The sequence below is a fragment of the Ostrinia nubilalis genome, chromosome 8, assembly GCF_963855985.1.
Source record: "Ostrinia nubilalis chromosome 8, ilOstNubi1.1, whole genome shotgun sequence".
NCBI classification, from domain to species: Eukaryota; Metazoa; Arthropoda; class Insecta; order Lepidoptera; family Crambidae; genus Ostrinia; species Ostrinia nubilalis.
In genome coordinates, this window is record NC_087095.1 from 271,231 (window position 1) to 298,501 (window position 27,271).

General features: G+C 43.9%; 2 protein-coding genes across 2 annotated transcripts; both read right to left on the reverse strand.

The window, feature by feature from the left end:
- Positions 1-7,787: 7,787 nt before the first annotated feature.
- Positions 7,788-18,717, reverse strand: LOC135074089 (uncharacterized). The gene is made up of 12 exons (XM_063968395.1): positions 18,630-18,717; positions 17,971-18,194; positions 16,360-16,502; positions 14,478-14,994; positions 14,084-14,383; positions 13,183-13,385; positions 12,366-12,549; positions 10,915-11,101; positions 9,712-9,948; positions 8,942-9,080; positions 7,832-7,975; positions 7,788-7,794 (listed from the first exon to the last, which is right to left on the reverse strand). The coding sequence occupies exons 2-12, from the start codon at positions 18,190-18,192 to the stop codon at positions 7,788-7,790; spliced, it is 2,283 nt and encodes a 760-aa protein (XP_063824465.1). The 5' UTR covers positions 18,193-18,194; positions 18,630-18,717.
- Positions 18,718-18,752: 35 nt separating this feature from the next.
- Positions 18,753-27,222, reverse strand: LOC135073691 (uncharacterized). Its single transcript, XM_063967824.1, has 5 exons — positions 27,046-27,222; positions 25,445-25,511; positions 24,698-24,815; positions 22,752-23,592; positions 18,753-18,980 (listed from the first exon to the last, which is right to left on the reverse strand). Exons 1-5 carry the CDS (start codon positions 27,196-27,198, stop codon positions 18,768-18,770), a joined length of 1,392 nt encoding a protein of 463 aa, XP_063823894.1. The 5' UTR covers positions 27,199-27,222; the 3' UTR covers positions 18,753-18,767.
- Between the last annotated feature and the right edge of the window lie 49 nt (positions 27,223-27,271).

The window sequence follows — 27,271 nt, forward strand, 5'->3', positions numbered from 1 at the left end:
AACTATGACATATTTCAAAATAAGAACATAAGTAATAAGAAAAATACGATTAAAACTAATTCTGCGCTTCTTTAAAACGCCCAATATTCGCAAGGCATCACCTTAATGAGGGCTACCGTTTTTATACTTAACAGTTGGCACCCCTGGCGATTGACAGTACCTTCCTCTACAGTGACGCCATCTTGATGAGTGCAAATGCGATTGTCCTCCTACCACTTTAGCGCTCACAAGTTGACGCCACTGTCTTCGCTACTAGCAAGTAACAGGACCTTCCTCTACAGTGGCGCTAACTGGTGAGCGCTAAAACGATAGCCCTCATTACATGACGCCGCTTGACAGGCTCGCGATCCACGGTAGACACCCGTCGCCTACGTCCCCTATTAGTTACACCGCTAGTACACGAGCCGCGAGCGTTTGCGGCGTGCACCTGCCTCCCGCCGAGTGCATATGGAAACCCGCGTCACGCGTCCGCGCTACACTATTATACAAAGACACGTGTGTGCGCCTGCGCAAGTTTTTATGCAGGCCCTAAAACTATAATATCATTAGTTAATTAATTTTATTAGCATAACCAAGCCTTATACAATTACATTATGTAATAAATAAATGACACTAATGCACGTATTCATAAACGATGCTTGCTTAAGTGTTAAGTTAATTTAAAAAAAATAAAATAAAAATAAGTGAAGCAGCACCGCTATGCGAAGTCGAACGCACAGCGTTGAATAGAGCTCTGTGATTGGTTCGTGTGTATCACTCCGCCACTCAAGTATAGTTTATGAATAGGTTTTGGGGACCCTGTGCATCCACGCGCACTATGAGACCTCATAGTAATGTTTATGAATACGGGTGTAATACACCACTAAAGTTTCATATGACAATGGACATGGCGCACAATTTTTGTTGAAGATGCCAAAAAAAACTACAAAAAATTAGAATGAATACCGTATTTTTACTTTTTTGATATCTTTAAAAATGACTGAAATATTCAAGCTCAAAGTGCGCTCTTCCGCTAGGAGCGATTTTCCGCGCGGATTTTGAAAATGTGACGTAGTAACATGAAAAGCTGCATGTAAGATATTATCTGTGTACAATGGTTAGAATGGTTAGTAGGGGAGCCGAAGCGGGGATTTCGGGACTTACTAAAGAGTGGCAGACTAACATACAAGGAAATACTTTGTACCTGGTTGATTACCTTTAAGTATGAATTTTTGATATAAAACGGCATTAGTTCTTATACCTCTCACCCAAAAAATACCTCAATTAAGCCCAAATTTGACACCGCAGCCAAACTTTGAGTGACGATGGAAACTAGCCTAGATGGAGGACACATGAAATTGAACTTCTGCTTCTTCATTGATAAAGACTTATCATTTACCTTATCATTTTGTATTCCATTTTCAAGTCACTTTTTTTTTCGCTTACTGTTTAAACAAAACGTGGGATTTTTTTAAATCTCAGGTCTTTTGAACGCACATCTGAACGATGTCTGGTTTTAATTTCTTCAGTTACTCCGTGACCATGGCGCTTGCAACAGTGCCGAAATATTGGAAACTCAAAACTAAGGTACATGGTAGCAATCCCGTCAGTAATAATAATAGGAAAATGTCTTGAAAAATAAGTAAATCGTATATTACTTTATGTAACTAATTTTATTATGTATCATACTTATAACTAATCACTTCATTCATAACTAGAAAACGATTCCAAGGATTCCACTTTTCTTCAATAGATGATCAAGATAAAGAGGTATTTATTATAACTTGCTCTTCCACCATTTCAATTATTCTATTTTACATCTTACTTGATGAAATCTTTTTCAATTTTATTTACATGGTCATAACATTTTCACCATTTCTCTGCACCAATTTGTGAGGTACACCTGAAACCCCCGATAAAGCAGCTATTATAAGAATAATATTCAAAAAACCCTCCTTCTGACGCAGTTAGGTAATAAACTAAATGTATCCAATTTCACTCCAACTTACTGTCAACTTAACGACGCGCTTTAAAATCAAAGATTGACTTTGAATTATGCCTTATTTTACAAATGACTTGCTTGAGCTTTTTCGACTTTTTCACAAAAATAACAAATAGGCATGAAGAGATTACAAAATTCCTGCAGCGACTGACAGTTCACTTGATTTACTTTGACAGGTGACAATAAAGCCATAGACATTTGCCATATGAAAGACACACTTTTCCAATATTTTTGTTTGATATGAGATTCTGGTACACCTACACCTATCATTTAATGAAAGATAAACTAAACTTTTTCAGCACAACGAAAATCTGCTTTGGCGCGTAGCAATGCAACGTGACAACTGCAGTTCGGACTTCTTTATGAGTCCACTACACATACAATAAAATTCGTACTATCGCACATTTTTTCTTTTTAATTCTAATTCAGTAAAAAATGTTTTTGAAACCTTCATTCAAAATTCAAAAGTTATTATCATATGACAGAATTTATGACCAGACTATGTACATTGAATAAAATATTTTTCTTTTTATCATCAACCTTAGCAGTCTGATAAGTTACTATGACACTCGAGTTAATCCACATTCAGCACCATAGCCTCCCCTTCTACAAGGCCCTCTACAAATGTCAAAACGTCACTTAACCCTTTTAGCACCAGTTCTTTTGTTTTTGAGAAGATGTACCCAAATTTTTATATCAATTTAATTATAGTTCAGTCGTTTGGTACAAATTAACGTGGTTACCTGGAAAGTGTTCCGGGAGTTTTGAAAATTGGTGATTAAAATAGATTTCGCTATGCTCTCTGTTAGTCTGTTAGTTAAGTGTGATTGCCGCGCTCGTTGCGAAATTGGAAAAATGCTGCCTTAGAGAAGATTTTTGATAGTTACATTCTTTCCTATTTCGTCGTTACAGCCAAATGACGTTCACTGCTGGACAAAGGCGAGAGGCCTTTGGGTTATCCATAGGTTTTTCATAATGAACAGTCCTGCGCTGCCCGCATTCAGGTTCTTCCCGCGACCTTTACCAGATCGTCGGTCCACCTAGTAGGAGGCCTGCCCACGCTACGTCTTCCAGCCCGTGGTCGCCACTCAAGAAATTTTCTGCCCCAACTCTGTCTGTCTCTACGAGCTATGTGTCCCGCCCACTGCCACTTGATTTTAGCAATTCTGCGTGCTAGGCGGTCACTTTGGTTCTCCTGCGGATCTCCTCATTTCTGATTCGATCACGCAGGGAAACCCCGAGCATAGCCCGCTCCATCACCCTTTGGGTGAGCTTGAGCCTTCTTATGAGGCCCATAGTAAGCGACCACGTTTCAGAACCTTAAACTTTCCTATTTATTTCACGACTAGCTTTTGCCTGCGGCTTCACCCGCGTGAAATTTAGTGTCACAGATCGGCATAAATTATAGCCTATATGTTAATCTGGGTTACAAACAAAACAATAATATTGTACAGTTTCAACAAAATCCGTTGAGTACTTTTTGCGTGAAAGAGTAACAAACCTGAGACACAGGAATCTTCCTAGTTCAGGTATCAACCCACCAACATTCTTACTTTTTGTTTTTCCCGATTGTATGTTATCATAATATTATCTGTTATGTTGGTGAGAAATAAACATTACTTTACTTTATTTTAAACTTCCAGACATCCAAACTTTCGCATTTATAATATTAGTAGGATACAATTATGTAATGTAGAAACAAACAAGACAAAAAAAAATATACTTCAGCAACGCGATTTTTTATACTTCAGCATATTTAGGACACCCGGCAGCGTGTCCTGCCATGATCAAAGAAAAAAGAACTCGCAATTTAGCAGGTACATTAATTTGACTGTTTCACAACTCTAAATCTATTTAACTTACATTACATGAAATTTATCACATTTATCAAAGCTTCTTAGCTTGTCTATGTCCCAAAAATTATAAAATGAAAAAAGTAGTTGTCAAAAACCTTTATAAGGCGGATTTTTTTCAATAAGGCGGACGCGCGCGCGGCTATAAACGAGGTCACAAAATCGGAAAGAACATAGCGAAATCTATTTATTCACCAATTTTCAAAAATTCCGGAAAACTTTCCAAGTAAAATTAACAAATAACTGGACTATTTACTCGTTATTGAGCACAGAGACACAAACTTGGTTATATTTCCAGAAAATTTATATTTAAGTGCATAAATGTAAAAATGGCTTCATAGTGCACAAAATTGGCAATAGGTGGCATAATAATGGTTACTTTTTTAGCGCCTAGTTTGAAATGTGATTGAACGATGACAACTAACAACAGTTGTCAGTTAGGTAAAATTTTATTTTAGTTGGAAAAAGACAAAAAGTGGTAAATGGGTTAACGTGCGGGGGCTGCAAAATCATGTTGTGACGTCACGCGCGAATATTGGAAATTTTTGAAAATTTTAAAAAGTCCGTAAACATCTCGAGGCTCTATCTTCGGTAATACTGGATGGATTGAGGTGAAATAAAAACTAGTGTAATGTGTGTGATCTAAACTTTAAATTAAGTCATAATTTAACTTAATATTACAACTTATGCGTGTTGTCCATTCGGTAATAAAAATATCAAATTAAAGTAGCAAGTAACACGTCATCTTAACTCAATTTTTTAAGGGACGCGCGCTGGTAGCTTGAAGAACTTTTCCAGCTTCACCAGGCAGAGTGGCGAGTACAGAAGGTACGCTAGCGATCGGACCGTATCGAGCGCATAAGGCGCCCAATCAGTGGCGAGCCCAACTAGAGGGTTGCCCACCGCGGTGTTGGACCAAAGTCCAGCCTACGGGGACTACGGACGCGGCCTGAGGGCGCCACGGTAGGCTCGGACCTCGGCTCAGGCCTACTCCTCTCGGCGAAACTAGGTTTATAAGGTTTATTTGTTACCGTACCAGATCACAGTATAGTTCGTCGGACTACTTTAACATCTGTAAAAGGCACCACATCCTTCCTCTTGCCATTAGGCGTGAAATATCTGATATCACATATCTTATAAAAGTTATCACAGCTGAGATTGACTGCTCTGAACTCCTAGCTAACATTCAATTTAACGCTCCAAAAAGAATCCTGCGCAATAATGATCCACTATACATCCCCAAGGTAGATTCTAACTACAGGCAAAATAGTTTTCTCTGGCGGGCGAGTAGGAACTTGAACGAATTTGTCAAGGAGACTAACATCGACATCTTTTGTACTAGCATTGCTGTGGCGAGGAGAAAGCTAGGCGACCGTTTTTTTTAAGGATAGCTAAATTGTTTTTCTGTTTGGCAATGTTTTCCAATACTTTTTATTTAGGTATACGTACTATATTATAGTAGTGTAGTACGTAGTATGTAGTAACCTTGGTGCAAAGGCTCACTAAAATTTTTAAATTGTTTTTACCTGAGGGAACCTATAAGTGGTTCACTCGTTGCCTATCTTATGTCACTATTACACATTGTCTCACCGTCGGGCGCCCAGTCGGGTATGCCGTGGAAGTACGGCGCGTAGTGCGGCGGCGGCGTGGCAGCGTTCAGCAGCTCGCTCGGGATCAGCCGCAGCGCCGTGGGAAGCAACGACTCCGTGTAGTAGTTCTCTCTGTTGAAAAACAAACATTTAACTAAAGCCTGGTCCGTGAGCACGTAGAATCCCATCCAATGACCCCAAGCTGTGCGACGCGACTGTGCGACGCGCGCCCGCAGTGAGTGTGCGAGCGCGACAGCAATATAATTACGCGCGAGCGATAAGGATGGGTAGCTTAGGGTCATTGGACGGGATTCTACGTGCTCACGGACCAGGCTTTAGTATGTTAGTAGTGAAATGCTGCAGTCCAAGTATGTAACTGTCTTGTAAGAGAAGCTAGTATCATAAATTTAATATTCCTTCGGAATAGAGCAAACCACTAGCTGTCAAACGAAACCCGATTTTAAGACGTCATTGGATATCATTTGTGTGTCAGTGTCAGGGTTATTTCACTGTTTTGTACAATAAATCAATTACTGAACCAATCACTACGATTCTGAAACACTATTTCTGATAAACATTCGCGATTTTACTCAAGGAAAATCTGAAAAAATCTCAGAGTTCAAATTTTCAACGTGCCAATAAGTTCTAACGAACTGTCAAATAGTTGCAAAAAACTATTCTGTTACGTCGCATCCCGCATCTCTTTTTACCGGACTGCTCCAGAAGGAGGGTTATGTTTTTCGAGTGTATGTATGTATGTATATTTCTTTAGCACGGCCTATAGCCTAAACGGCTTGACTGATTTTAGCGTGGGAGGTATCGTTAGATTCGTCTTAATCATGAGAGTGACACTGGCTATAATAAAATTTAAAAAAGAAAAATGGCGGATTTCAAGTCTTCAAAAAAACAAATACATATCACCAACAAAACGAAGAATTAGTCATTGATGCCTCTGACTGCATTTGTGAACACTAAGGCTTATTTTTATTAAGTTCAATTTTACGCAGTTGGGTTTTTATTACACAGTTTTGCTGCTAGTGACATCGCGCTCGCTCAATCCTTTGTTGCTCTATTTCGCTAGATAAATTAACTTTATGGGTAACATCGAAGAGAGTATCGAAGGTATTGCCACCCACCTGTAGTGCTGTATGTAGTGGTGCGTGAGGTCGCCGCGCGCGCGCGTGGTGAGCTCGTGCAGCGCGTCGGCCAGCAGCGCGCAGCCTAACGCAAGCGCGTGCGCGTCTGATCCCGCTACCATCTCGCACCGAGTGAGTATCGAAGGTATTGCCACATACCTGTAGTGCTGTATGTAGTGGTGCGTGAGGTCGCCGCGCGCGCGCGTGGTGAGCTCGTGCAGCGCGTCGGCCAGCAGCGCGCAGCCTAACGCAAGCGCGTGCGCGTCTGATCCCGCTACCATCTCGCACCGAGTGAGTATCGAAGGTATTGCCACATACCTGTAGTGCTGTATGTAGTGGTGCGTGAGGTCGCCGCGCGCGCGCGTGGTGAGCTCGTGCAGCGCGTCGGCCAGCAGCGCGCAGCCTAACGCAAGCGCGTGCGCGTCTGATCCCGCTACCATCTCGCACCGAGTGAGTATCGAAGGTATTGCCACATACCTGTAGTGCTGTATGTAGTGGTGCGTGAGGTCGCCGCGCGCGCGCGTGGTGAGCTCGTGCAGCGCGTCGGCCAGCAGCGCGCAGCCTAACGCAAGCGCGTGCGCGTCTGATCCCGCTACCATCTCGCACCGAGTGAGTATCGAAGGTATTGCCACATACCTGTAGTGCTGTATGTAGTGGTGCGTGAGGTCGCCGCGCGCGCGCGTGGTGAGCTCGTGCAGCGCGTCGGCCAGCAGCGCGCAGCCTAACGCAAGCGCGTGCGCGTCTGATCCCGCTACCATCTCGCACCGAGTGAGTATCGAAGGTATTGCCACATACCTGTAGTGCTGTATGTAGTGGTGCGTGAGGTCGCCGCGCGCGCGCGTGGTGAGCTCGTGCAGCGCGTCGGCCAGCAGCGCGCAGCCTAACGCAAGCGCGTGCGCGTCTGATCCCGCTACCATCTCGCACCGAGTGAGTATCGAAGGTATTGCCACATACCTGTAGTGCTGTATGTAGTGGTGCGTGAGGTCGCCGCGCGCGCGCGTGGTGAGCTCGTGCAGCGCGTCGGCCAGCAGCGCGCAGCCTAACGCAAGCGCGTGCGCGTCTGATCCCGCTACCATCTCGCACCGAGTGAGTATCGAAGGTATTGCCACATACCTGTAGTGCTGTATGTAGTGGTGCGTGAGGTCGCCGCGCGCGCGCGTGGTGAGCTCGTGCAGCGCGTCGGCCAGCAGCGCGCAGCCTAACGCAAGCGCGTGCGCGTCTGATCCCGCTACCATCTCGCACCGAGTGAGTATCGAAGGTATTGCCACATACCTGTAGTGCTGTATGTAGTGGTGCGTGAGGTCGCCGCGCGCGCGCGTGGTGAGCTCGTGCAGCGCGTCGGCCAGCAGCGCGCAGCCTAATGCAAGCGCGTGCGCGTCCGACCCTGCCACCATCTCGCACGAGTCCACGCCCGCTCTAAACATAAATATACTTATTTATTTTACAATTTAGGTACATACTCTTAGGCTGAGTTGCACCACCTAACTTTGACCGTAACTATGTAATAACCGGTGTTTTTTGCGGCGTTTACCCGTGGTCCCCCCAACATGTCCCCAATTTATTTTAACAATGGTCCCACCGCACTAAGTGGCAAACATTGCATGTCACCTATGTCTGGGATGAAATATCAAACGCCGAGAAGGATATGAGTGACTTTAACCCACATGTGTGATGTGAAGATAGTATAAAGATATTATAGTGCCGTACCTACCTATAATTATTTTCTATATTAATTATAGATTTTTTTATAATATTATAGATACCTAGGCTAGGTGACAAGCAATGTTTGCCACTTAGTGCGGTGGGACCATGGTTAAAATAAATTACCCGTAGACCCACTGGCAAACACTGTTCAGAACGGTGGGACAACGGGTAAAAAAAATTACCCGTGGACCCACCAGGGGGACATGTTGGGGGGACCACGGGTAAACGCCGGTTTTTTGTATGGAGTTTAACAGATTTTTGACGTTTGTCAAAGTTAAAGTAAGGTGATGCAACTCAGTCTTAATGCGTCATAGCAAACGTTAGTAATTATGCAAAAGTCCCTCTTATCTCTCGAGAAACAAGATTTTTAATGCAAATAAATGATATTTGATTTGATTTTTTTATGCATAACAAGGCAGGTATTACACCGCAATCGCCACTGGTGTTAACTGAAATGCAGTCTAGAGATCCATTTCTTCTTTTGCGACTGAAAAATGCACTGAATTGCATCCAATGGGTTATGTGGGGCTTTCCCAGCCAGAAGGGCAGGGCCTACCCACTAAAAACCCCTCTGGTCGCGCTTAGTGGAGCACGCCGCGAGTCAAAGGAGTCGTTTGTGAATGTCTCCACGCTAAGATCCATCTCTATGCTACCGCATCTTGCTCTCAGATTACTCACGTGTGTCCGGTGAGCGCGGCGTCGGCAAGTTCGAGCGCGCGCGCAAACGGCTTGTGTAACCACTGCGGAGCCAGCTGCGGTCGCTCGCGATCCTCGCCTTCCTCTGTGCCCTCTGCGCTCCAAATCGCCAGTTGATCCGCTGGAAACACATTTATACAATAAGTAAAAGTAAAAAGTACAAAAATAGGCAGCAACAGATTACGAAGCGGGAAAATTCGACGGGTCATGGAATAGAACCATAAAGGAATAGAACCATATTGAGATCGTTAGCTAAAGAAGAAAGGTAAAGGGTGCCCGAAAGTTACGTAATGGATAAAAGAAATTTCAAAAGATTTGGAACACATTTAGATCTGATAACCTAAGTCTACGGGCACGAAACTGGCGACGGCCGAGCTATGGCGGAGCGATGCGACGACGGGCGATCGCAATACTAAGGCCCAGAACAGACGGTGAAACGCAACTGCAACGAAACTGCAACTTTCTGATGATTCTCATGAATGAAACTGAAACTGAAAGTTTCAAACTGGTCGCGTCATGTGTGGTCTCTCAACGGACGCTATGGCAGTAACTTAGATGCAACTCAAAAGTAACTAGCAGTTGCAGTTTACTCCTCATCGCCGTCGCTTTGAACTACCATCGCTCTGCCGTCGCCACTTTTATACCCGTAGACTTAAACAGACCGTCTTAGCACCGTAGAACGAGAATGGGCGACTGCAAATAAAACAGAAAAAGGCCCAGAAAAGAGTGATTTCTCGATAAACAAAACTTACCGTCATGCTGCGCCATCGGTTTTACAATAGCCACAAGCAGTCTATACGCCAGGCAGTGGTAGGCGGGATGCAGCGGGCGCGCCAACGCAGCTGATGCCACTCCCGCCAGCCGCGGCAGCGCCAGCGAGTGCGCGCGGTGCGCCGCCTCCGCCAGCGCCCAATCCGCGCGCTGTATCCCGCGAGACACGGCCGAAAGTAAGCGGGCCTGCCCGCTGGTTATTGTTTTGGACGCGTTTTCTGCAATTAGATTATTGAATAGTTACTCTCAAACACACCTCGTAATTTCATTAGCAAAAAACTCCACCTTGGCGATTAGTGAACAGTGGAAATTAATCTTTACAAGACAGTTGATGTAACTCTAACTAAAGACATGTGAAAGAACGTGAAAGAGAAAAGTTTACAAAGTTCAATTGTTTTGTACTTTCTCTCCATTGAGACAACAGTAAGACATCCAAAGTGACCTATTTATTTTCTTTAAGTACGCAAACACCATTTTGACCCAACTCATTGCTGAAGAACTCAGCCAACATCTCACGTGGGTATGTATCGAAAAATGTAACACGGATGCGACGGGTTTACACCGGATACACCTGGTATGCCGCGAGTGTCCGCGGTCCGTATACTAACGGTGCAACTATGGGGAGCAAAGCACAGGCTCGCATTGGTTGTCTGCAGCAGGCACCCACTTCATGTACCCATACAAGTTTTAGCATACATCCTAAGATGACTGAGTTTCTTCCGCCACTTCTAAGCGTCAGCCGAAATGTTGTCCCAAAGTTGTGCTAAGGCAAGCTATATTTGGGACGTGTATGAGCACCCTGGAAATGGCCTAAGTAATCGTTCATTCGTTCGTTTCAGCCAAATGACCTCCACTGCTGGATAAAGGCCTCCCTTCCATAACCACCGTTCTTGCGCTGCCAGCATCCAGGCTCTTCCCGCCACCCGCGCGTGAAGTACTGAATAAATGATTTGTTTTAAACCTCGGTCCGTGAGCACGTAGAATTTTGTCCAAAGACCCCTAGCTACCCATCCTTATCGCTCGCGCGTAATTATATTGCTGTCGCGACTGTGCGACTGGCACCCGCAGTGAGTGTGCGAGCGCGATAGCAACATAACTACGCGCGAGCGATAAGGATGGGTTGCTTGGGGTCATTGGACAAAAATCTACGTGCTCACGGACCAGACAATAGTGTAATTACTCACGCAGCAGATGCGCGGCGATAGTATAGAGCTGCGTGTTGAGCGCGGGCGCGAACACGTCGCGCCACTCGGCCAGCAGCTCGAACACGTGCGGCAGGGGCTGGCGCCGCTCGCACTCCGCCTTGATGTTGCCGATGAATTGCTCCACGAACGAGTACAGCCGGAACGTCGCTAGCGACAGCATCGCCACCTGGAAACGACGCGTGTTTCTGAATAAATAAATTTAAATAATAAATAAATAAATCTTTGGACAATTTCACATAGCGCCAGCTAGCCCCAAAGTAAGCAACTTAATGCTTGTGTTAAGGGTGCTAGCTTAACGGATATACTACTTATACAGGGTGTTAGGTAAATGGGTATATGAGCCGACACTAGCCCATGTTAACATGGTCATATAAATGGTATAGTGAAGTCAGAAAATTGATATCTTCATTTTAATTATTTTATTTTTCATAGAAATCGTATTTTATAAAATTTATTTTGTATGAAAATAAAAAAATAAAAAATGATGATATCAAATTTCTGACTTCACCATACCATTTATATGCCCATGTTAACATGAGCTAGTGTCGGCTCATATACCCATTTACCTAACACCCTGTATACTTTTTTTTTTTAAATACAACCCGTCACAGAAATTAAAATTCATCATTTCAATTTCTGCCCGGCTGGGAATCGAACCCGGGACCTCTCGGCATAGTAGTCCGCTCTGAACCACTACACCAAACGGCCGACAAAGTGAATTACGAGTACAGACGGCACGTCGCTAGCGACAGCATCGCCACCTGGAAACGACGCGTGTTCTGAATCACTTTTGATGACATTATGATAGAAGGTGAAATACGCAGCACGAGAGCGAGACACCAAGGTTAACCCAAAGTGAAGACAGTACAGGGCGATTGCTCAAGAGCGAGCCTTATACCCATTTTCACCCTAATCCCTAAATTTTAAGTGACCCGTATGAAAAACAAAATTCGTTATTTGTTATAGGGGTGTCTTGAAAGTTAGGGATTGATGGTGAAAACGGGCATTAGCCTGAGACTCATTAAAAAAAACTAATTAAAAGTCATTTATTTCTGTAAATAGGCTTAAAAAAAGCACTTTTACACGTCCCAGTACTAACCCTACTGGGACGTGTAAAAGTGCTTTTTTTAAAGACACGACGAAGCCGAATGCCCAATATACGCAAGCCAAGCATTGTCCGACGAAAAAAAAGAGTGGAAAGACACGTTCAAAACAGTTAACTGAATAGCAAATTGATTCGCACTATGGGCCACACTTCCATCTATTTCCGGTCATATCGTCTCGTTCCATCGCAAAGATCGCCATTTGATGAGAGCGAGAGAAAAAACGGAAATGGGTAGCTGGAACTGTGACCGACAGTACATTATCAGCATGATGTCAATCATACAGTCCATGTTGTTATCTGGAGTAGGGGGACACTTTTCTCGTACCTTGGTGCAGCCATAATGTTTCTGCGCCATGTGCACGCACTCGACGAGCGTGCAAAGCGTGACGGTGGCAAAGTCCCAGTGGTGCGGCGGCGCGGTCCAGCCGTCCCGGCTCAAGGCTGCGATCACGCATTCTACAATGCTAGACTCGCATACCACCTCGCCCCAGGACATAGTTGATATGTCTCTGGAACGATACATTGTAAAATTACTATAACATTAAAATTAACTAATTTTAATGTTCACATCCTAATATGCATCCTATTAGGATGTGGTCTCTGATGCCAGTTCATCAACGGTCACGACATCTCATATCTATCACACATTTCTTTGAAGTGTTCTAATGAGGGCTATCGTTTTTATACTTAACAGTTGGCACCCCTGGCGATTGACAGGACCTTACTCTACAGTGGCGCCATCTTGATGAGAGCAAATGCGATAGTTCTCCTACCACTTTAGCGCTCACAAGTTGGTGCCACTGTCTTCGCTACTAGCAAGTGACAGGACCTTACTCTACAGTGGCGCTAACTGGTGAGCGCTAAAACGATAGCCCTCATTCTAACAAGTTAAAAATGTAACGTGAATATCTTTAGCTGGTAACTTCAAAGACGATATCTGCTGCTATGGTCATCATAACTAAGCTAGATGAGCTTAGTACGCAAAGAGATTGATGTGTGAGGAATATAAATAAAGAAAATGATGACGTCACGCGACAGGCCAGACGTCCCATCAGATATCCCAATAAACGATTTATCTGTGGAGCGTGTATTGCCTACATATCCCAGTGAAATAGCATTACATAAAGTGTAAGTGCCCTCACCTCTCAATGAGCATGGTCTCCGAGTTTCTATGATAGAAGTCGATGACGGCATCCAGATTGCAATCAGTGCACGCAGACAGTGCGGCGCGCGCAAACTCGTCGGCACCCGCGCGCGAGCCGTGCGCCGCCATCGTCGCTCGCAGCATCACCGCGAACGCACACTGCGCGCGAGCTAACGAATCTGAACTCCATTTCGTGTTCGCCTGAGGGTATGAACAATTGTAAAGTCTAATAAAACCACGTTAATATACGTCAGGAGAACCAAAGTAACCGACATAGCTCGCAGAATTGCTAAAATCAAGTGGCAGTGGGCGGGGCACATAGCTCGTAGAGACGATGGCCGTTGGGGCAGGAAAGCTCTCGAGTGGCGACCACGGGCTGGAAGACGTAGCGTGGGCAGGCCTCCTACTAGGTGGACCGACGATCTGGTAAAGGTCGCGGGAAGAGCCTGGATGCGGGCAGCGCAGGACCGATCATTGTGGAAAACCTTGGGGGAGGCCTTTGTCCAGCAGTGGACGTCATTTGGCTGAAAAGAAGAAGAAGAAGATACGTCAGGGGAGGCCAACCGGTCGATCGCGAATATTAGTCCAGTCGATCGTGGCAAGGCAAAAAATACTACATGATTGTGTACTAAATTATGCTGTTCCATTTAAGATTTCAAGAAGTATGTAAATGTTAGATCGCCCAGGGTTTCGTTAGTAAACAGTAGATCTTATGTCTAATCAAGTTGGCCACCCCTGATATACGTATTACAAAAAATACAATGTCACTATGCTGAAAAAAAAAACAAGAGACATATCAAGGCCGCTGGTATTCCTCGGCCATTTCACGTGGTATGTGAATCTAGTGTAACACGGGATTTGACCAGTCTATGGAAAAATGAAGCAAATGTAAGAAGTACCTGTAAACTATGGAAAAATCCATTCCCCGTCAGCATAGTCTCGATCTTTGTCACGTCCAAATCCTCAGCCAGCTTGGTGACGCCGGCGGGGTCTCCCTTTTCGTCGCCTTCCCCGTCCTTCGCCACCTTGGTCTCGTAGAAGCGCCGCGCGTACGACCAGTAGTATCCTTCAGCGGCCGCGCGCTCCGACAGCCGGGTTAGAATACTAGCCCTGAGGTCTTCGGACGTCTCGGGTATTATGGCATCGAATATTGCGTCCATTTTGGATTTCGTTTCTTGGATTAGCGTGTGGTGGACCCACTGGAATAAAATAAATGAAAATCAGTACACGTCTACGAAAACAATGTGAATACACATAATGCACAAGACGAAATCATAATGACTGTTTACTTACATAACCATATCCTTCATGTAGGGAGGTGACAACCATAAAATCGCGAAGCAAATTACAAAACTCCTCCTGTATGTACTCGTCGCTCATTAAGTTATTGCACCACGCCTCGTTCTGCTTCGGCTCCTCGTCCTCATCCTCTTCTTCCTCGTGTGAGCCTCTATGCAGGAGCATGGTCCGGAGGAATATCGCGCGAAATAGGAACTTATTCAAATACGGCACAAGGTCGGTTATAGTTAGTTCGGTCGGATTGCTGTCGGACGCTTCCTTCACTATGGCTTTGATGAGGTCGTTGTCGTCTTCGAAAGGGCAGTTGAGTCTGTTAGCGATGCAGTCGTATCGTAAGGCAAAGGTTTCGGTCGGGACAGCTGACATCGTTTGTGGGAGAGCGAGCACCTGCTTCGTGAATTCGACTATTTCACTGACATCGGTCGGGGGCTCGCTGTCGTCGCATTCGCTCAATAAGAATGGGCAGAGTGACGTCATGTGCTCGATTTGGGTTATGCTGACTGTATCCTTACTGAAATTAGAAAAGATAAACATATCGGTACTAGAGCTAGAGATCTGCGAGTCGAGGAGAATTGCAGCATACAGGACTACAGGGTGCTTATTATGAGATTATAATATTAGGTGTGCTCGCTAGCGACTGCGTAAAAAATGTATGGCAGATTGCAAAGCTCCCCTAGCGCCTACTTTCAAGAACTAAAATCTTGATAGATTTTTTGACGCATTCGCTAGCGAGAACACCTAACCAAAGAACACGATCAAATCATATGCTTTCTTATCAAGCTATTTCTTTATGGTCGTCGTAAAATAGTTCAATGGGGCACGATTATTTTCAGTGACTAAGTAACAGTCATGCATGAGTAGCTGGGGTTATAGCAGAGTAAATACAAATGAGTAGGTCATCTTCATAGAAACGCATCGAGCGCGGTTTGTATGTGAGCGCGCCAATATACGTATCATGCAGCGCGCACGCACACACTGACAAAATTCGGCGCAACCACGACTGGCTCCCCGCTAATCTCCGCTAAATTTTGTCAGTGTGTGCGTGCGCGCCACATACGTGTTGGCGCGCTCACATACAAACCGCGCCCGTGCGTTTCTATGAACATGACCTACTCATTTGTATTTACTCTGGTGCCAACGTCAGGAGAAATTATCTTAGACTTCACGTTGATGCATGTACCACTAATAATTATGGACGCAATTCCTTCTTTAACAGAGTTTTCAAAACTTTTAACAGCAATTATTCTGAAAATTTTGACCTTTTTCATATTGTGAGACCAAACTACTTCAAAAATCAAAGTAATAAAGAATTCTTTGGCGACACTACTTAGCACTCTCCCGGTAAAAAGTTGAAGTATCTGTTTACTGCTTAATATTCTGCTATTTTGGTATGGCTTTAGTAGGTATTTTTTGTATTGTTTTAACTTTTTTCATATATTGTAGTTATACTGCATGCTAAATAATTTGTTTTGGATTGTATCTTGATATGCTATTTGAGAAAACTATGTAAGGCATTTTTGATCTTAACCGCCTCATCTATTAATAACACATGCTGTTTGTTTTCCATAAAATAAATAAATACAGTGATACGTGTAAATACTATATATAAATACAGTGATACAGTACGTTTCTCTAGAAACTTCCTGCCCCGTACAACCAAACTGTGGAATGGACTGTCGTCTGCGGTGTTTCCGGACGGATACGACCTGCAAGCTTTCAAGAGGAGAGCGTATCTTTACCTTAAAGGCCGGCAACGCACCTGTAACGCCCCTGGGTCTGCGGGTGTCTATGGGCGACGGTAATCACTTACCATCAGGTGATCCGTCTGCTCGTTTGCCTCCTATCACATAAAAAAAAAAAAAAATACGTCACTCACAGCGCCAACAGGGCTGTATGCAGCTCGTTGGCGGCGCGGGCGCGGGCGGCCACGCGCGCTTCCCGCGGCAGCGCGGCCAGCCCGTCGTGCGCCGCGCCACGCACTTCCAGCCACGACTCCACGCTCAGCCGGGGCGAGCCGCGCTGTATACACAAAAACACCATCTAAATATACAGTTGATTGACTGACATATCTATCAACGCACAGCCCAAACAACTGGACGGATCTGGCTGAAATTTGGCATGCAGGTAGATGTTATGATGAAGGTATCAGCTAAATAAAAAAGGATTTTGGGGGATTCTACCGTCACGGGTGGGACACTTGTACCTTCATTTTCAGTATGTGTAAGTAATTTAGGGTAATCATATCAATGATCTCAAATTGGATTATATACAAAATAACAAACTAACCTATGTACTTTTATAGTAACAGTAGAGACGGGGATAACACCATATAATATTAAATAAAAAAGACAGTAAATGTTTACCACGGGTGGGACAGAAATGTGACATTCTTGTTAGACATTAATCATCTATCTATATCTATATATATATATATATAAAAGAAAGTCGTGTTAGTTACTCCACTTATATCTCAAGAACGGCTGAACCGATTTAGCTGAAAATTCTCAGGGAGGTAGTTTAGAGCCAGGAGAAGGACATAGGATACTTTTTATCCCGTTCGAAATTAAAAAAAAAGTCTGCTTATTTATTGCCATTAAGGCGGAACAAAGTTCGCCGGGTCAGCTAGTAATAAATAATAATAATAAATATCCTTGAACATTTTACACTGCGCTTCTAGTCCCAAACTAAGCAAAGCTTGTACTATGGGTACTAGACAACGGATATAAACATACTTAAATACTTTTTTTTTGTAAATACATACATATTATACATGGAAAACACCCAGTCCAATACAAACAAATATGTTCATGCACACAAATGTTTATACTGTGCGGGAATCGAACCCGCAACCTACGGAATAGTAGCTCGTTTCGAACCACTACACCAAACGGCCGACCAAAATACCATGTATAATAATTATCGCGGAATAGGGAACCAAGTTTTTTATTTCTTACATTTCAGTAGTCCTCGCATTTTATTTATTTATTTAGGAAAACCAGTGTATAATAATGACAAGTTAGGCAACAAGTAAATCACTTATAGATACCCACTGGTAAAAACAATTTAAACAATTAGTGAGTCTTTGCAGCAGGATGACTACTACAGACTACGTACAATACCAATACGTAGAGTACAGTTCAAATCATTCAGTGCTTTTCTATAACAAGTCGCAAAAATACAAGATATAAACATCAAAATTTTTATGACGTCACTCGACACGTTAGAATAATACGCGCTCTCATATGAGTTACCATGGCCGCATGTTGTGACGTTACGTTCAGCCATTTCAAAAAAAAATTTAAACGCTTGTATTTTTTTTTTCAACATTTATTTTACAGAAATTCTAGAATTTTACTAAGAATTTCATTTACTTTTAAAATCGATGCATATTCCTTATTACCCACTCATTTAGAAACTTTATGACTTAGATCTATTTGTCTGCTCAACCATAGTACTCGTACGAGTAAATAATACACCTAGCACTTACCGGCACAGCCACATTCAGCGTGAAGAGGTTGAGCGTCAGCTGCAGGTAGTTCTCATCAGACGCCTTCGAAGCTACAGTCGTGGCCAGGTGCGCTGCGATGGACGCCGCATGCTCGAGGTCGATGCCGTCTTCTTGGTCAGCATTAGACGGATCCAGGGCTTCTCTGAGCGCGCCGCTGACCACCTCTGCGATTTTGGACGCTGTCTCGTCGCCGATTAACATCTCTGAAGACATAAATGACATAGGGTTATAATATGAATAGAGTAGTGGACACTCTAGAGCAATTCAAATGTTTTAAGAGTTGTCAAGACGCAACTCTTTTCAAGATTTTGTATGGCAAATGGGACTATGATGACATTATCAAGTTGCGAATTTAATGTACTGATATTAATCAATGTTAAAGCTACTAAAAGATGAACTTTAGTGCAGTTGACAAACTTGGTTTTCTTCAGGGAAATGATTCTAAAATAACTTTAAAAAATCGAATTGCCTAAAGTGGGCATCAAATCCACGACCTTTCGCTTGCCGGGCGACTGCTCACTATGCGACTCTTATCGTTAGATTTTTTTTAAAACTATTGATTAATAATGTCCGCCCGCGCAGCCAGCAGCGAGCCAGCGCCGCGCGCCCGCCGCCCGCCACTGCCGCACGCTACTCACCGCCAGCGGGCGCGGCGTCGCGCGACAGGCACACCAGCAGCAGGCTCCTGGCCGCGGCGCAGCGCCGGCGCAGCAGGCGGCGCGTGAGGGCCAGCAGCGAGCCAGCGCCGCGCGCCCGCCGCCCGCCACTGCCGCACGCTACTCACCGCCAGCGGGCGCGGCGTCGCGCGACAGGCACACCAGCAGCAGGCTCCTGGCCGCGGCGCAGCGCCGGCGCAGCAGGCGGCGCGTGAGGGCCAGCAGCGCCGCGCGCACGGTGCGCCCGCGCAGCCAACGCCGCGTGCCCGCGCACGTCCATTGCAGGTGGCACGCCGCCGCCGATACGCACCACTCTAGTGCGCCGCACGGGAACTACGGACAACGTTACAATATTTATTTATTTATTTATTTATTAGGTACACCAACAAAGTCACATACATAATACAGTTCATAAATTTTAACATGGTTTAACACATGATACGTATATGACCTCAATTACAGGTATACACAGCATTTCTTTTTGCAATGTTAGGGTAATTATACACTAGTAAAAACAAAAATCAATTGAATAGAGTCTAGAGTTTAAGCACCGAACAATATAAAGGATTTAGTAATTGTTCATTTTGTTCGGTGCCTAAGTCGTTCCGAATACAGGCTTGAGTTTTGACTTAAATTTAGGGAGGCTGTCACCGAAAACGTCAAGACCGGTGTCTGTGTCTGGGTTGCCAGCCACCGCTTTATTATACGTTGCACACAACCGGTTAAGTGGCGAGTTTTGGCCTAACTTAGTTTTGCACAAAGGGATGTGAAAGAGGTCTCTACAGATATAGCGAGAACTTTGCCTTGGAACACGAAAACGAATTTTTTCAAGTGAGTCTTGGGAAACTACCATGCCGTTGAGAAGTTTGTATAAGAAAAATAAGTCTAGTGTCTTGCGACGGTCGCATAGTTTCTGCATTTTGAAGAAATCAAGACGTTCTTCATAGCTGTTGCGCACGGTAATCTGACCGCGACTGACAAAAGCTAGATGTCGCGTGAAAGAGCGGTTTATTCTTTCTATTCTGTTGATGTGTGTGTTGAAAAAAGGATTCCATACTATGCTGCTGAATTCGAGAATAGACCTAACAAGGGAATTATAGAGAGCTATTTTGGCGTCAATTCGACGAAAATCTTTTGTGGCACGTTTGAGGAAGCCAAGCATACGGGAAGCCCGGTTGACGATGTTATTATAGTGCGATATGAATGATAACTTTTTATCCAGGATGACACCCAAATCTCTTATCTCATCAACCCTGCCAACCTGAGAACCATTTATTGAGTAAGAGGTCTGAAGAGGGATTCTTTTTTTAGTGAAAGTTATATGGTGACATTTTGCCACGTTTAAGATCATTTTATTGTCCTGGCACCACTGATAAACGGACTCTATATCTTCCTGCAAAAATGCGGAGTCCTCCCAGGATTTAATTTCGCGGTATATTTTCATGTCGTCAGCAAACAGTGAACAATAACTGTGTTTTACGCGCCGTACAACGTCATTCACAAAAATTACGAACAGTACAGGACCCAGGTGGGAACCCTGGGGAACTCCAGAAGTTGCCTTATAGCTATACGACTCATGCCCGCTCACGACTACAGACTGGGTACGGCCAGCAAGGTATGATTCAAACCATGACAAGAAAGGATCCGCTATACCATACGACTTTTCCAACTTACTCAATAATGTCAAGTGGTCTACTTTATCAAACGCACTGCTAAAATCCGTATATATTGAGTCCACCTGTCCACCCGAATCAATTTCCCCAATCAGTGAGTTGGTGTAGGAGAAAAGATTGCTAGTAACAGATTTTTTTTCCCGGAAGCCGTGCTGTTGATCGCTTATCATGTTTTTTGTATAGTTAGTAAGAATTGGGCATATTAGGGATTCGAAGAGTTTAGACATAGCGGACAAGATGGAAATAGGCCTATAGTTTTTAACATTTTCACGCTCGCCACTCTTGAAGATAGGGACAATGCGTGCCTTTTTCCATTCCTCGGGAAATATGCCAGTAGATAAGGATTTATTGAAGATTTCAGTCAGCGGATAGGCCATTACTGATGCGCACCTTTTTAGGAATAACGGTGGTATTTTATCGGGTCCTGCACTCTTGTGTACATCAACGCGTTTCAATCTATGTAAAACCTGTCTCTCATGTATGGTGACTTTGTGTAGTGGAAGGTTTTCAAAAATGTCAACTGTGTGCTTACTCTCCAGCTTGGAAGGTTCTGAGTAGACAGAACTGAATTGAGCTGCGAAAAGATTTACTACCTCACTGGCAGAGCATGCTTTGACGTCTTCTCTGTACATGTTGGATGGAATGGTCCCTGAGCCGGCCCTTTTGTCCTTAATGTATTTCCAAAAGTATTTAGGATTTTTGTGAACATTGTCTTCAACTCTTGCTATATAAGCCTTGTAGAGAGATTTAGTTAGTTGCCTACAACGATCTCGTAAAATTTCAAATTCAATTTTATCACGTGGATTACCAAATCTTTTAAATCTATACCTAAGTTTTTCCTTTTCTGCAATGAGATTAATTAGTTTATTATTAAACCATGGGGGATGATACTTTTTACTAGTAGATTTGTATTTGGGAACGTTTTCGATGACCGCCTCGTTAATTCTATCATACAACACTGCAACCATATCATTAACACTTAGGTCTCTAAAAGCATCACACCAGTCCACACTCTCTAAGCATTTGTTGATGCAATCAAAATTTGCCTTATAAAAGTTAAAATCTGAACGAGGTTTGACAGCTATATAGGAGCCTATGAGGTTACCAAAACTTATTTCTAATTGTGGATGATAAGAGTCTAACCTACTGAAAACATTAAGGGGCTTGGTGACTGTTACATCTGACATGTTTGTTAGGACTAGATCAAGTATTCTACGGTCACAATTAACGATTCCATTACACTGATTCAAACAAGACAGAGACATAAAATCAACTAAGCTATATCCAAGATTACTATTGTAGTTGTGAGGTAATAATTTATTATTGTCGTCATCCAAGGTCCAGGTTATAAAACCCATATTAAAGTCCCCAATCAACAAAACGTTGTCTACCTTAGTTAATACTTCACTGGACTTTGTGAAAAAATTGTTCACGTTATCAAACCTCAGTGGCGGAGGCAAGTAAATGGCACATATCGCTATCTTTTTCATATTTTTCTCTAATGGAAGCTCGATGACAGTCCACAGATCCTCGCCATCAGTTTCCCATTGCCGAACTCTATACGAGATGATATCTTTTTTAACTATTATCATCACTCCTCCACCTCTGGATTTTACAGGTCCCGAACACGATGAGCGATCCTTTCTGTAGACCGTATATTTGGGATCGATGAACTCATTGTCGTAGATATCGGGCGTTAACCACGTCTACACAATATAACGTAAGACGGGACCATTACACAGCCACGAAATTCCGATCGACCAGCAGATCAAGCGCCGCAAGTGGAACTGGATTGGCCACGCTCTCCGAAGGGACCCCGATCACATCCCTAAGCAGGCTCTGGATTGGAATCCCCAAGGAAAACGCAAACGTGGTCGACCCAGGCAAACTTGGCGGCGCACTGTAGCGGACGAGGCGAAGAAGATCGGCAAGACCTGGAGCGAGATCAAGCGAGAAGCTCAAGACCGAACGAGATGGAGGACTGTTGTGGACGCCCTCTGCCCCATCTAGGGGACATAGGACCATAAGTCAAGTAAGTCAGGGACCATTACACACTTATAATTAATCAGCGTGGCAATGGCACATCGCGCACTTGCGATGAATACTGTCGCCGTGAAATATTGTGACGTAAACTCGATCGACGTGAGAATGAAATAAGTTTTCAGTTCAGCGCTGACAATAAGCGTGGCTTTGAAACCAGCTAAAGATAACATTACACATTGAATCAAAATCAAAATTTCTTTATTTGTATAGATATACTATTAAATAATACTTAAAAATCGTCAATTATTTTGCTCTTAAGAAGCTCTACAAATCTTTTTACCCTACCAGCGCTTCGAGACCAACATTTAGCAAGTGCTGAGAAGAAGACGTCCATCCATCAATTAAAAATTAAATATTACCCTACTAAATTAGTACCTATTTTACTAACCTGATCAAATGACGCAAGGACCGCGTCCTGTTCTTCATCAGTCAAGTGTTTCATCAAGATGAAAATGACGTCCACTATCGCCTTACACCGCATCGTGTCGGTCACCATCCAAGTCCTCAACAGTTTGTCGTACAGCTCATACACTCCGTTCGCGTTGAAATGTTTACCCACTGCTATGTACAGGTTTTTACTGTCGAACTCATTCAGAATGGTGATCAGAGGCGTGAGGATAGGTTCACAAATATCTATTTTGTTTGCGAATTCGAAATGCCCACACACAATTTTCTCTACGACTTCGTTTAAGTTATGTTTGTATCTTTCTATAGACGCCGCATCAAGCTCCTGGACCGGAGTAACTTTAGTCTCCGCCTCCTCGTTAGGAACGTCACCGTGGAATTTTATGCTAAGAGGTTTTTTGTTTTCACTAAGGAAAGCCGTTTTCAAAGTTTGCAACAGCAAAATGTGTCCTTCAATAATGTGCACGATTTTTTCAGCATCCACTGTCGTTTCGTCCAGTTGCAGTAAAACCGTCGACGCAACGTTTTGCCAGAAGTTTCTGATGAGCTGGTCATATTTTTCGCCGTTCGGTTCTTTGGACTGCTTGAGCCAGTACTTGATGAGCGCGACCATGGTAGTGGCGGAATGTTTGACCAAGTTATTCCTTAGCTGCGCGTCGTGTTCGGGCAGGAGGACGTTCTTGAGCCACGTGCGGTGCACGGAAGTCACGACCTCTAGGACGTAGTCATTCTGCTGGATGGAGAGGTATCGCAAGCATTCCGATAAGCTCGTAATCCAGTACTGTCGCTCGCTTTTTGAACTGAGTATGTTCTTCTTCAGTAAGCTGTGAAGAAAAATTACATAGTTCAGGTACCTACATAATAAGTTGATAAAATACACATCAAATCAAATCAAAATCTTATACATAATTTTATTCAATTCTGTTTAGAAAAAGTAGCCCTTTAGGGACACTTTACATTTCTCCATAAAGGGTGTAAAAAACGATGATTTCATGAAAACACGGGATGGTAAGAGATCTCCCTTATGAGCATCTTTCGAGCGTCGCCGTCTTGCCAGCGCCCTAGTGTTTGGATAGAATCAGTGTAAAAACGGACGACGCGAAGCCAGCTCTGCATTGATCCGGCAAAGAACTGCTGACAAAACGTCTCTCGAAAGACGCTAGTGTGAGTGGTGTTTAAGTAAGATAGTTGTGTCGCATTAACGTTTGTCGAGCTAATGTTCAGTCGCGCCATTGATTGTCGGCATAAAGTACTGTCGCTCCAACGTTTGTAGTGCCAGACCTGTTCATCTCCGCGAGTTTACATCGAAAACAAAACACGCACGATGGCCCACCTACAGGATACTATTCGACAAGGCCTCACATACGAGCGAACATTGACTCACGCACGCGTATTCTTGTGTATGATGGAAGAAAATAAAGAAAATGGTGTACTAAATACTGTGCAGTATTTAACTGCCAAAATAATAATAAAAACACAGAATGTACTTTTTTAAGTTGCCTCAAGACACTGAGAGGTAAATAAGTAGTTAATATTATTCATGATAATTCATGATAAATCATGTATTTCCTCTGCCATTTTCCGCAGTTTGGCACCTCACGTCACATCATTTTACCGAAGTCAGCCCTATAGCTTCGGCGCAGTGCCGATCACTGACGTTTGTCAACAAAATGGTGCTTGACTCTTGAGACAGGCTAAATTACACCATATTGTTAATGACATTGAACATACATTTTTTTAAATACCTTCGCGAAGTAAAACTTCTGTACGTAGTACTTATTATTATTCTGTGGTAGTGCCTTTGTCGCAACTGTGATGCATACTTGTCGCGACCCATGACAGTCCGCGCGACCTGTTATTGGCGTATGATCACGCCGGCGATGGCAATCTGCACGCGTTGGTGTGGTTGAAGCATAAGTCTAAGCTCACCCCTTGCAGAGCGCTCCGAAGAAGGCCTCGTGGAAGTCCCTTGTGAGCAGGTCGGGCGGCAGGTGCGCCAGCAGCGGCAGCAGCATGTCGCTCAGCCGCCGCGCGTCGCCCCAGCCGCCTGCACAAAATAACAATTACTAAAAACTTCTAAAGCCCTGTCTGTGAGCACGTAGAATTTCGTCCAATGACCCCAAGCTACCCATCCTTATCGCTCGCGCGTAATGAGGGCTATCGTTTTTATACTTAACAGTTGGCACCCCTGGCGATTGACAGGACCTTACTACAGTGGCGCCATCTTGATGAGTGCAAATGCGATAGTCCTCCTACCACTTTAGCGCTCACAAGTTGGCGCCACTGTGCACTGTCTGCGCGACTAGCAAGTGACAGGACCTTACTCTACAGTGGCGCCAACTGGTGAGCGCTAAAACGACATTATATTGCTGTCGCGACTGTGCGACGGGCGCCCGCAGTGAGTGTGCGAGCGCGACAGCAACATAATTACGCGCGAGCGATAAAGATGAGCTTGGGGTCATTGGTAAAAATTCTACGTGCTCGCAGACCAGACTATAGGAAAACACTTTTTCTGCGAAAGCTTCTCTAATTTACCAACCAACTTCAAAAAGGTGGAGGTTCTGAATTTGGTTGCTCTGTTTTTTTTTTTCAATAGCAGTCGAGTCAACAGACAGGAATATATGCAACAAGGCTTGGATTAGGGGATAATATTACGTTTAAGTTAATTGAAGTTACCTTTTTCTAACATTTCCAGGATTCGTTTGATGAGGAGATCCTTTCTGTCGAGCCATTTGTGCCAGTCCTGTAATTTGGCATGTATCAATAAATATTTATTAAATTTTCATTAAACAAAATTTTATACAATAAGTTAAATTAATTATTGAAAATATTACCTTCTGTAAAGTCCCGTGTGAAAGACATGCACAAAAGTTTCTGCTTAGTATTCTTATATCAAGCGTCATTGACATTATCATTGTCATATCTTTTATATAATAAAATAATAATAATACGTTTATTTCAGACCAATTATGATCCATACAGTTGTTTTAGTAACAATATTATACTTAAAATCTAGGTTAGTAGTGACATAAATGAGTCAAAAAACCGGTTTCTGGGTCCATGTAAATTAGCATTAGCATGTAGTTAGCATTGGATAAATGAAATAAAGAGCACAATATGTATATGTACCGGCACGCTATACATGAGAGCCAGCAGGCAGCCCCACAGCTGGTGCGCGACGATGGGCTGGCGTTTCTGCTTAGTATTCTTATGTCAAGTGTCATTGACACGATCATTGTCATATCTTTTTAGCATTGGATAAATGAAATAAAGAGCACAATATGTATATCTACCGGCACGCTATACATGAGAGCCAGCAGGCAGCCCCACAGCTGGTGCGCGACGATGGGCTGGCGTTTCTGCTTAGTATTCTTATGTCAAGTGTCATTGACACGATCATTGTCATATCTTTTTAGCATTGGATAAATGAAATAAAGAGCACAATATGTATATCTACCGGCACGCTATACATGAGAGCCAGCAGGCAGCCCCACAGCTGGTGCGCGACGATGGGCTGGCGTTTCTGCTTAGTATTCTTATGTCAAGTGTCATTGACACGATCATTGTCATATCTTTTTAGCATTGGATAAATGAAATAAAGAGCACAATATGTATATCTACCGGCACGCTATACATGAGAGCCAGCAGGCAGCCCCACAGCTGGTGCGCGACGATGGGCTGGCGTTTCTGCTTAGTATTCTTATGTCAAGTGTCATTGACACGATCATTGTCATATCTTTTTAGCATTGGATAAATGAAATAAAGAGCACAATATGTATATCTACCGGCACGCTATACATGAGAGCCAGCAGGCAGCCCCACAGCTGGTGCGCGACGATGGGCTGGCGTTTCTGCTTAGTATTCTTATGTCAAGTGTCATTGACACGATCATTGTCATATCTTTTTAGCATTGGATAAATGAAATAAAGAGCACAATATGTATATCTACCGGCACGCTATACATGAGAGCCAGCAGGCAGCCCCACAGCTGGTGCGCGACGATGGGCTGGCGTTTCTGCTTAGTATTCTTATGTCAAGTGTCATTGACACGATCATTGTCATATCTTTTTAGCATTGGATAAATGAAATAAAGAGCACAATATGTATATCTACCGGCACGCTGTACATGAGAGCCAGCAGGCAGCCCCACAGCTGGTGCGCCACGATGGGCTGGCGTTTCTGCTTAGTATTCTTATGTCAAGTGTCATTGACACTATCATTGTCATATCTTTTTAGCATTGGATAAATGAAATAAAGAGCACAATATGTATATGTACCGGCACGCTGTACATGAGCGCCAGCAGGCAGCCCCACAGCTGGTGCGCGACGATGGGCTGGCGCTCGTGCGCGGCCGCCAACAAAACTCGCGTGGCGCGCGCACCCACTCCCGCGCCTAATGAGTCGCCGAACCGCTCTATCACGCTGCTCATCGCGCCGAACCATGCCGCCCTGCGAGGGAGAGTTCATGTTAGTTTAGACGCTTATCACACTGCACCGCGCTCC

Excerpts from the sequence above, each read along its gene's own strand:
- LOC135074089 (XM_063968395.1), bottom strand. The coding sequence starts at position 18,192 with ATGTTAATCGGCGACGAGACAGCGTCCAAAATCGCAGAGGTGGTCAGC. Across the intron at positions 16,503-17,970 it reads CGCTGAATGTGGCTGTGCCG|CGCGGCTCGCCCCGGCTGAG; the intron begins GTAAGTGCTAGG and ends TTGTGTATACAG. Across the intron at positions 9,081-9,711 it reads ACCGATGGCGCAGCATGACG|CGGATCAACTGGCGATTTGG; the intron begins GTAAGTTTTGTT and ends ATGTGTTTCCAG.
- LOC135073691 (XM_063967824.1), bottom strand. The coding sequence starts at position 27,198 with ATGAGCAGCGTGATAGAGCGGTTCGGCGACTCATTAGGCGCGGGAGTG. Across the intron at positions 24,816-25,444 it reads CCTGGAAATGTTAGAAAAAG|GCGGCTGGGGCGACGCGCGG; the intron begins GTAACTTCAATT and ends TATTTTGTGCAG. Across the intron at positions 18,981-22,751 it reads TCCTTGCGTCATTTGATCAG|TTCCCGTGCGGCGCACTAGA; the intron begins GTTAGTAAAATA and ends CGTTGTCCGTAG.